Source organism: Oncorhynchus nerka, linkage group LG22, assembly GCF_034236695.1.
Source record: "Oncorhynchus nerka isolate Pitt River linkage group LG22, Oner_Uvic_2.0, whole genome shotgun sequence".
In the NCBI taxonomy this organism is placed as follows: Eukaryota; Metazoa; Chordata; class Actinopteri; order Salmoniformes; family Salmonidae; genus Oncorhynchus; species Oncorhynchus nerka.
In genome coordinates, this window is record NC_088417.1 from 73,606,040 (window position 1) to 73,618,333 (window position 12,294).

The 12,294-nt window shown below is 43.6% G+C and overlaps 1 protein-coding gene across 1 annotated transcript in view; it reads right to left on the reverse strand.

Annotated features, from left to right (window-relative positions):
* LOC115104785 (cell adhesion molecule DSCAML1-like) overlaps positions 1 to 12,294 on the reverse strand; it is a 112,051-nt gene that overhangs the window by 82,783 nt on the left and 16,974 nt on the right. Inside the window, exon 3 of the mRNA XM_065007385.1 lies at positions 8,871 to 9,017. Coding sequence (XP_064863457.1) covers positions 8,871 to 9,017 — 147 coding nt within the window. The remainder of the gene's footprint in view (positions 1 to 8,870; positions 9,018 to 12,294) is intronic.

Below are 12,294 nucleotides of genomic sequence, written 5' to 3' on the forward strand. Positions count from 1 at the left end.
CCGGATTGCATTACTAATTTATACACAAACCTTATTAGAATATTAATGCTAAAAGCAATCAGGCAGCCCTATGTTAAATGAACTGATATGAAGAGAGGGGAGGAGAAAGAGAGGGAAAGAGAAATAGGGAAAGAGAGAGAGAGGGGTGTTTTGTTTGGAAGTGGAATTATTTATACCAAATGAAAGAATTAAGGACTAACTCTTTCGAAATGTCTCCTAGCACACACCTTACAGCAACTGTCTCCATCCACACACCTTACAGTAACTGTCTCCATCCACACACCTTACAGTAACTGTCTCCATCCACACACCTTACAGTAACTGTCTCCATCCACACACCTTACAGTAACTGTCTCCATCCACACACCTTACAGTAACTGTCTCCATCCACACACCTTACAGCAACTGTCTCCATCCACACACCTTACAGTAACTGTCTCCATCCACACACCTTACAGTAACTGTCTCCATCCACACACCTTACAGTAACTGTCTCCATCCACACACCTTACAGTAACTGTCTCCATCCACACACCTTACAGTAACTGTCTCCATCCACACACCATACAGTAACTGTCTCCATCCACACACCATACAGTAACTGTCTCCATCCACACACCTTACAGTAACTGTCTCCATCCACACACCTTACAGTAACTGTCTCCATCCACACACCTTATAGTAACTGTCTCCATCCACACACCTTAGAGTAACTGTCTCCATCCACACACCATGACCATAAACCATATTAAACCATTTTATGAACTAAGTCAGTCTGAAATATATTCAGGATTTTGTCATCTGAAACAGTTTACATATTAAATACAGATAGAAAATACAACCCATTTTCATAATGATAACTCAATTCCTAACACAGGGTTGATCCTGACTGTCCTTCAGTTACAACCAGCTCAAACACACAGCTGCAAATAGACCAATATACATCTTCTTTAGCTCCATCACACACACTACCACACACTACCACACACTACCACACACTAACACACACTACCACACACTAACACACACTACCACACCCACACTCTCCTGAGAAAGATGCCTGCCATTGTTTACAATGACCATCCAATTACTGGGCTGTGCTCAGATAACCAGATAGCTAGAGAGCTTACACACACAAAATCAATTTCAATCTCCCTGTCTTCATTAGGCCTATCTGAGCAGTCTTTAGACCTGGGTTCTCTCTCTCTCATTGTCTCCTCTCTGATCTGTCTATGGTAGAGAAAGAGAGAGGATGGATAGTGAGAAAGATGGAGAAAGTGAGCAGATCATGGAAAGGACAGAGCAAGCAGGTAAGAGGGTCTGAAATAGAGAGGTGAGCAGATAGCTGATTGGCTGAATGAGGGGACAGCTTATTAGCTGAACAGGAGCAGGGCTGTCATTCAATAGGACATCAGAGTTCACTGAGCCTTTATATAATGCATGTTTCTCAGTATTCCCCAATCATTCAAAGTGTGTATGTGTTTATGTGTGCTAGCTATACATGTATGTTTGTGTGGCTGGAAGTATGTATGTGTGTATGTGTTTGCGTGTGTGTGTGAGTGGGAGAGATTGCGTTGCTCAGATTGTATAGCGCTATGGGCAGATTATAGATTGGTATGGCAGATGTGGTGTGTTTCAGAGCGATGCCACAATGCACAGAGAGAGATTACTAGATTGCTGTGCTGTTATTATGATTAGGTCATCGTCTCCTTTGTTGATTGGGGTGGTCCTGGGTCAAGGTTAAACAATGCTGTCCTGGAGTGCAATTATGTTCAATCCTGGTCCCGCATGTGGTCACAGAAGGGTGCAAATTTTTGTCCCAGCACAGCACTTACACACCTGATTCAGATAATAAGGGGCTTGATGATTAGTTAATTAGGCGTGAATCATTTGTGTTAGTGCTGGGCTAGAAGAACAACTGCATAGTGTTTTTTCTGTGCTTTGCAGTGTATTTAACTGTATTGCACTGACCTCTGTATTGTGTATAATGTGTACTGTGCTGCTGTGTACAATACTGTATATTGTATACTGGGCTATTTAGTGTTTACTTAGTTTATTTGACTGCTGCACTGTGGTGTTTTTACCTGGTGTGTGGTGTATTTAAATTTAACTGTGGTGTGTGTTGTATTTAACTGTGCTGTTCAGTGTAGAGGAATGTTGAATGCTCATTTCAGTGAGCAGCTCACCGTGTTCACCATCTGATATCCACACTAATTACACACGGTACAGTATAGCCACAGTACAAGTACAGTACAGCCACACAACAGAACAGCACAGCCACAGTACAGTACAGTACAGCCACACAACAGTACAGTACAGCCACAGTACAGCCACAGTACAGTACGGCCACAGTACAGTACAGTACAGCCACAGTACAGTAGTCACAGTACAGTACAGTCACAGTACAGCCACAGTACAGTACAGTACAGCCACAGTACAGTACAGTCACAGTACAGCCACACAAACAGTACAGTACAGCCACAGTACAGTACAGCCACAGTACAAGTACAGTACAGCCACACAACAGAACAGCACAGCCACAGTACAGTACAGTACAGCCACACAACAGTACAGTACAGCCACAGTACAGTACAGTACAGCCACAGTACAGTACAGTACAGCCACAGTACAGTACAGCCACAGTACAGTACAGTACAGCCACAGTACAGTACAGTCACAGTACAGCCACAGTACAGTACAGTACAGCCACAGTACAGTACAGTCACAGTACAGCCACAGTACAGTACAGCCACAGTACAGTACAGTACAGCACAGTACAGCCACACAACAGTACAGTACAGCCACAGTACAGCCATAGTACAGCCACAGTACAGTACAGTACAGCCACATAACAGTACAGCCACAGTACAGACACATAACGGTACAGTACAGCCACAGTACAGACACATAACAGTACAGTACAGCCACAGTACAGTACAGACACAGTACAGCCACAGTACAGACACAGTACAGCCACAGTATAGCCACAGTACAGACACAGTACAGTACAGTACAGCCACAGTACAGTAGAGCACAGTACAGCCACATAACAGTACAGTACAGCCAAAGTACAGTACAGCACAGTACAGCCACAGTACAGCCACAGTACAGCCACAGTACAGCCACATAACAGTACAGTACAGCCAAAGTACAGTACAGCACAGTACAGCCACAGTACAGCCACATAACAGTACAGTACAGCCAAAGTACAGTACAGCACAGTACAGCCACAGTACAGACACAGTACAGTACAGCACAGTACAGACACAGTACAGCCACAGTACAGTACAGCACAGTACAGACACAGTACAGCCACAGTGCAGCCTCATAACAGTACAGACACAGTACAGCCACATAACAGTACAGTACAGCCACAGTACAGTACAACACAGTACAGCCACAGTACAGTACAACACAGTACAGCCACAGTACAGTACAGTACAGCACAGCCACAGTACAGCCACATAACAGTACAGTACAGCCAGGGTACAGTACAGTCACAGTACAGCCACAGTACAGTACAGTACAGCCACAGTACAGTACAGTCACAGTACAGCCACAGTACAGTACAGCCACAGTACAGTACAGTACAGCACAGTACAGCCACACAACAGTACAGTACAGCCACAGTACAGCCATAGTACAGCCACAGTACAGTACAGTACAGCCACATAACAGTACAGCCACAGTACAGACACATAACGGTACAGTACAGCCACAGTACAGCCACAGTACAGACACAGTACAGCCACAGTATAGCCACAGTACAGACACAGTACAGTACAGTACAGCCACAGTACAGTAGAGCACAGTACAGCCACATAACAGTACAGTACAGCCAAAGTACAGTACAGCACAGTACAGACACAGTACAAACACAGTACAGCCACAGTACAGCCACAGTACAGCCACATAACAGTACAGTACAGCCAAAGTACAGTACAGCACAGTACAGCCACAGTACAGCCACATAACAGTACAGTACAGCCAAAGTACAGTACAGCACAGTACAGCCACAGTACAGACACAGTACAGTACAGCACAGTACAGACACAGTACAGCCACAGTACAGTACAGCACAGTACAGACACAGTACAGCCACAGTGCAGCCTCATAACAGTACAGACACAGTACAGCCACATAACAGTACAGTACAGCCACAGTACAGTACAACACAGTACAGCCACAGTACAGTACAACACAGTACAGCCACAGTACAGTACAGTACAGCACAGCCACAGTACAGCCACATAACAGTACAGTACAGCCACAGTACAGTACAACACAGTACAGCCACAGTACAGCACAGTACAGCCACAGTACAGTACAACACAGTACAGCCACAGTACAGTACAACACAGTACAGCCACAGTACAGTACAACACAGTACAGCCACAGTACAGCACAGTACAGCCACAGTACAGTACAACACAGTACAGCCACAGTACAGTACAGTACAGCACAGCCACAGTACAGCCACAGTACAGTACAGCCACAGTAGAGTACAGTACAGCCACAGTACAGACACAGTACAGTACAGCACAGTACAGACACAGTACAGCCACAGTGCAGCCTCATAACAGTACAGACACAGTACAGCCACAGTACAGCCACATAACAGTACAGTACAGCCACAGTACAGTACAACACAGTACAGCCACAGTACAGTACAACACAGTACAAGTACAGTACAGTACAGCACAGCCACAGTACAGCCACATAACAGTACAGTACAGCCACAGTACAGTACAACACAGTACAGCCACAGTACAGCACAGTACAGCCACAGTACAGTACAACACAGTACAGCCACAGTACAGTACAGTACAGCACAGCCACACAACAGCCACAGTACAGTACAGCCACAGTAGAGTACAGTACAGCCACAGTACAGCCATAGTACAGCCACATAACCGTACAGTACAGCCACCATACAGTACAGCCACAGTAGAGTACAGTACAGCCACAGTACAGCCATAGTACAGCCACATAACCGTACAGTACAGCCACAGTACAGCCACAGTATAGCAATAACAACATAACAACATACACTCTCTACAACCAATATACAAACTATACATGGAATCACACTCAAATGTTGTGTAATATGCATTATACAACGGGTGGGTCTAATCCTGAATTCTGATTAGTCTATTTCACAAGTTACCTCCGGCTAAATCTATGATGTTAAAATGCCTGTTTACTCTATTCCATTTGACTACGCAATCCACTGTCTCGTCAGCCCAGCCAGGCGATTTATTAACTTGATGTCCATTATAAAAAGCTTCTGGACATTATCTCACATTTCTTTTAGACTAACATTTAGTTGTTTCAACAGCAGAGATTTGTAATAACCTTGCTGTCTGTCTCTCTGACATTTGCAACATTGTTTCAATATTCAAATCTGATTTCCAGCTGTCCCATAGTAATGAACTGAACGTTTCGGGAGTCGGGATGAGACAGACAGGCAGGCAGCTTTTCTCAGCCAGTCGAAATCATGAATCAGCATCATTTTTATGGATATATACAAAGAACTATCAAGAGAAAACAGGTCAAACTAACTGAAGTGCATCTAGTTTAGAGTCTTTCCAGCTTCAGTTTGAAGTTGTATTTTTCCTTTATTTAACTAGGCAAGTCAGTTAAGAACAAATTCTTATTTTCAATGACGGCCTAGGAACAGTGGGTTAACTGCCTGTTCAGGGGCAGAACGACAGATTTGTACCTTGTCAGCTTGGGGATTTAAACTTGCAACCTTTATGGTTACTAGTCCAACGCTCTAACCACTAGGCTACCCTGCCGCCCCACACAAGTGATTGTGTTAGCTGTGTTGTTGGCTAGCTCCACTGAACAACAGTGTACTGACTGGTGAGCACATTTTCTATGCCAGGTGAAATCGTGCCTCATTATTAGGTCATTGTTAAGGATGTATCCAAATAAATGTCACTAGAAAACAGCTTAAACAAATGCAAATGCAGCTACTTTGTTGTTATTCTGGTTGCACTGTTTGACTTGACTGTAAGTTATCCCGGCTTGGGTAGCAACCCAATATTTGTGTCGGGTCTACTGTATATCTTGTGGAAGAATGAAATAGTATGAATAAATTCATCAAAATAACGTTTTTTAATGAAAATATGTCAATCATTCTTTGAAGATGTTGGGAAAAGGGATAATGCAAAGCCGGTGTTTATGTGGGACTGTCTCGGGCCTAACAACACCCGCGCCAATATATCCTCCTCCATCTTCATGGGCATTATCACTGAAATATACTACATTTACATACTACAAGAAATAGAAATAGATACAGTCAAACCAGGCTGATAAGAAATAAAATGATATAAAATGCCAGGTAGTCTGTCCAAGCTCCTCGTAACTGACATAAGCATAATGTGTCTCAAACATACACCAAACATTCATTCGCACAGTCTGTGTGTGTGTGTGTGTGTGTGTGTGTGTGTGTGTGTGTGTGCGTGCGTGTGCGTGTGCGTGTGTGCGTGCGTGCGTGCGTGTGTGTGTGTGTGTTATGCATGTATATAGAACGCCATCTGCCAGGTCCTGAGGCTGTTCTTGCCCCACTACCCTCCTTGCTTCTCTTTCTTTGCCTCTTTCTCTCCTCTCTGTTCTCTCCCTCTCCACCTTCCACTTTGTTATTGTAAAAGAGTTTCACGTCACAGCATTGGAGATGTTATTGTTATCTGTTGCATTATCCATGATAACTAAGGATATTTAACACATGTACACTATTAATGCAATAACTTCCCCTAAACACACAAATATAGACAACTATATATACAGTACCAGTCAAAAGTTTGGACACACCTACTCATTCCAGGGTTTTTCTTTATATGTACTATTTTCTACATTGTATAATAATAGTGAAGACATCAAAACTATGAAATAACACATATAGAATAATGTAGTATCCAAAAAAGTGTTCAAAATATATTTGAGATTCTTCAAAGTAGCTACCCTTTGCCTCGATAACAGCTTTGCACACTCTTGGCATTCTCTCAACCAGCTTCATGAGGTAGTCACCTGGAATGCATTTCAATTAACAGGTGTGCCTTGTTAAAAGTTAATTTGTGGAATTTCTTTCCTTCCTAATGTGTTTGTGCTAATCCGTTGTGTTGTGACAAGGTAGCGATGGTATACAGAAGATAGCGCTATTTGGTAAAATACCAAGTCCATTTTATGGCAAGAACAGCTCAAATAAGCAAAGACAAAATGACAGTCCATCATTACTTTAAGACATGAAGGTTAGTCAAGACGGAATATTTCAAGAACTTCTTCAAGTGCAGTTGCAAAAACCATCAAGCGCTATGATAAAACTGTCTCTCATGAGGACCGCCACAGGAAAGGAAGACCCAGAGTTACCTCTGCTGCAGATGACAAGTTCCTTAGAGTTAACTGCACCTCAGATTGCAGCCCAAATAAATGCTTCACCGAGTTCAAGGCAAAGAGTGGCTACTTTGAAGAATCTAAAATATATTTTTGATTTGTTTAACACTTTTTTGGTTACTACATGGTTCCATATGTGTTAATTCATAGTTTTGATGTCTTCACTATTATTCAACAATGAAGAAAATAGTATAAATACAGAAAAAACCCTTGAGTAGGTGTGTCTAAACCTTTGACTGGTACTGTACATATAACAAAAACAACACATAAACACACTAACATGTGCACACACACACACGAATGAGGTTAATGAAGATGAATGTGGGACAGGGAGGGATCCAAGGAGAATATAGAAATGTACACAATAGAGAGGAAAATACAGGAGACATACTGTAGAAGTTGTAAAAAGGTCAAAGGCTCATTGGCATGTCAGGAAAAGACGCAATGGATCTAAATTAGGATAACAATACAGAAGGGAATAAATAGAAATGAACAAACAATGGAGTCAATCAGTTTAGACCGGGGGACAGGTAAATGAAGATAGTTGGCTAGAGACAAGGTTTGAGAGGGAGTGGTTAAGGTGGAGAGAGAGGTCAAAAGGTCAAAAGTTGGGGGAATATGTAGGAAGAGAGCAATGGAGCTCGAGAGTGAAAGGGATGGAGGCAAGAGAGGAGAGAGAGAATAGGGAGAGGGGCCTCCCGAGTGGTGCAGTGGTCTAAGGCACTGGCCAGCGTAGGCCAGGTTATGGGGAGGGTTTGGCCGGCAGAGATGTTCTTGTCCCATCGCGCACTAGCGACTCCTGTGGCGGGCCGGGCGCAGTGCAGGCTGACACAGTCGCCAGGTGTACGGTGTTTCTTCCGACACATTGGTGCGGCTGGCTTCCGGGTTAAGAGGGCATTGTGTAAAGAAGCAGTGCGGCTTGGCTGGGTTGTGTTTCAGAGGACGCACGGCTCTCGACCTTTGCCTCTCCCGAGTCCGTACGGGAGTTGCAGCGATGGGACAAGACTGTAACTACCAATTGGATAGCACAAAATTGGGGAGAAAAAAAAAAGAAAAAGGGAGAGAGAAAGATGAAGAGAGAGAAAGTCAACGAGAGGGAGAAATGATGGAGAGAGTTGCAGGAGGAAGAATCAGTGATCCAGAACAGTGAGCAGACAGAGAGCAGACAGGAGTTAGAGTTAGGTCAGGAGATACAAAGAGCAAAGCAGCAGCACATCATTAACATACAGAAGGACACGTGCACACACACACACACACACACACACACACACACACACACACACACTCAAAAACAACAACCACAACTGCATCTTGCTTCACCCTTGCTTTTGTTTTGAATGCATTGTAAATAGCAGCCATATGGACACATTTATTCACAAACTCACACAAAACCCTTACAGACTAATAACACTACCCTTTACCCTGCCATTTACCCAGCCCTGTCCTGCCCCCTCCCCTGTCCCATGATGTCCTACCTGGGACGATGGAGACAGTGTCTCTCTCCCAGGACACCACACTGACGTACTCCTGCACGGCGGTGGGAATGAGGCACTTGAACACGGCCACGTTGCCCCGCATGGAGCGCTGGTCTGCAACACGCACAGTGTACGGCTCCCTGAACACTATTATACAGAGAGAGACAAAGTGTTAAGGAGGTGGTGTGAGGATCTAAAAGGCTTATTTTGGTTTAGGGAAAAGTGAATACCAGAGTTGTAGTGGAACACATAAGATGTATTCTGGCAGTCGATATTGTAAGAATCATTCATTTGATTGCAAAATAATCTACTAATAATATTAAATGTGCAAACATATTGGGAACAATTCAGATTCGGTTTTGGATATTGTTTGAACACATCAATAACACTAATCGTACATCTGTTTTCAACTCAACTCAATTTCTGAGAAGGATTAACAGGAACATTATTGGCTAGCTACAATCAACACCAGAAACAAATCTATTGTCGTGTATACAACTCAATATAACAAATATGACAGAATAAGTGGATTCTGTTAAAGCACCTGCGGTAGAGATAACAACCCAGCTTAATAAAACCATTGGGATGTGTAGTAGTGGTGGTGCACTGTTCATGCATGTTCATGCAATATTTGACACTCTCCTGAATGGGCATTAACTAATTAGTGAAATCAGGAGAAGCTAGGACATATTTGAAGGTTGCTAAGAAACTGCTTTGGAAGCCCCCTCCCTGGTAACAGCAGTATAGTGTAGCGAACAGGCAGCATTGCATTAACGTTGGGATCCTAGTGCAGTATAACGACACATCAATACACATTACTACATCCACTTTACATAGACAAACATAGACATACATAGACATATAAATATGTCTAAATAATAATATGATATAGGAACAGGGATTAGACATATAAAATATGCTCAGATGGAAATTGTATCATCTACATTTGAATAATTGCCCGCTGTAGCTATGCAGTAAAGAGATTGTTCACCGAAATGACAAATGTAGATAATATGATGGATATCTAGAAAGTAGACTAGGGTTGGTTTATTTCCTCTACTGTAACTACAGCATCAGCACCAGGAGTGAGAGTGAAACATATGACACCTATACTCCAAATACTCTAACTACAAACCAAGTTACCCCATTACACTACCCTTTGACCTAACTCTAACACAGCACTGTGACCCGAAACCCCTGACTGTAACTTCTGAACCACGTCCCTCCTGACCATAACCGCTCCCTGACCATACATAACTCCCTGACCATACATAACTCCCTGACCATACATAACTCCCTGACCATACATAACTCCCTGACCATACATAACTCCCTGACCATACATAACTCCCTGACCATACATAACTCCCTGACAATACATAACTCCCTGACCATACATAACTCCCTGACAATACATAACTCCCTGACCATACATAACTCCCTGACCATACATAACTCCCTGACAATACATAACGCCCTGACAATACATAACGCCCTGACCATACATAACTCCCTGACAATACATAACTCCCTGACCATACATAACTCCCTGACCATACATAACTCCCTGACCATACATAACTCCCTGACAATACATAACTCCCTGACCATACATAACTCCCTGACAATACATAACTCCCTGACCATACATAACTCCCTGACCATACATAACTCCCTGACAATACATAACGCCCTGACAATACATAACGCCCTGACCATACATAACTCCCTGACCATACATAACTCCCTGACCATACATAACGCCCTGACCATACATAACTCCCTGACCATACATAACTCCCTGACAATACATAACGCCCTGACCATACATAACTCCCTGACCATACATAACTCCCTGACCATACATAACTCCCTGACAATACATAACTCCCTGACCATACATAACGCCCTGACCATACATAACGCCCTGACCATACATAACTCCCTGACCATACATAACTCCCTGACCATACATAACTCCCTGACAATACATAACTCCCTGACCATACATACCTCCCTGACCATACATACCTCCCTGACCCTACATAACGCCCTGACCATACATAACTCCCTGACCATACATAATTCCCTATATATGGGACGTGGCTGCTAAGGTTTTGTAAATGCTAATCTCTTGTCTCCTGGGGGTGGGCTTTTGGGTCATGAGGGAATGATGGCAGCAGCAGCAACGAGGAGAGACTGACCGGCTGCCGTGCGGCTCAGATCAGTCTCTCTCTCTCTCTCGCTTCTCTCTCTCTCTCTCTTCTCTCTCTCCCTCCATAATCCTCCAATGGCTTGGCTAGCTAGTATTAGTAGGAATATGTATTAGTGCAGGTCGGTGTTGGGAGGCAGAATATGAAAACAGATGTTGACAGCAGGAGGGACGGGGAAGAGACTGTCTGCCCTGATGTGAATGATGGACAGGGAGGGAGAGAGAGAGTGGGAGAGGTAGGAAGGAAGGTGGAACAAGAGAGGTTGTGGAGAACCTACAGTCCAGGAGAACTTGACAAACTGATTCAACTGACCATCTCACCTCCACTTAGTTTGTCCAGCATATGATACTGTATGAAATAGATCAAATGGATTAACAGGCACAGAGCTATCTACAATATATCCCACATCAGCAATAACCTGTGTTGTTTTATAAGAGGTCCACCTTGTTAAATAGCACTGGCATGAAGTCTAATCAATGGAGTGCACCAATTATGTTTCATAATGAGAGATAATGAATGAAGTGTTCTGCTGCGGTTATATTTAGCATGGTACCAGAGGACAATGTGAGAGGAGGAAGGAGAGAGGAGGAGGAGGAGAAGGAATGACACGGATGGAAATAGAGATACAAAGATGGAGGGAGAACATCACGCAAGTCAGCTGGTGCTTTAGGAATAGCATAGCAACCAGCAGCAGTATCAGCAACATCTGCATAGATACTGTCATTAGTGATTTGTTTTTTGGTGCTTATATGACTCATACTGCACATGTACATACCTATGTGTGTGGGCCAGACAGTTCAAACCAGTTGAAGCATAAGGGATTAGATGAATGTTGTGGAGTATAACTAGGGGTACAGGTTGGTGGCCCCAATTCACCATGGTGATGGGGTTAAATGGTTGTGTCGTGTGTAACAAAGTTCAGTGTTACAGTTGTTACAGTTGTTGTGTTACAGTTGTTGTCCCAGCAGAGTAGACTGTGTTCTAGGTCGGTCTGGATGTGGGACCAGGGTTTGTACAGGTGCCTCTGAGTGGCTTGTGCTGTGGCCAGCATGCTTTTGGCAGCTGTCAATCACTCCCTGCCTTTTGCTTGTTTACATTTTCTCTCTCCATCATTCCCCTCCCTTCTGCCATCGAACCTCTATCGTTGCCCTCTTAGTTACTTCTGTCACTCTGCATCAACACCCTCTATTATCTCACCTCTCTACTTCCTC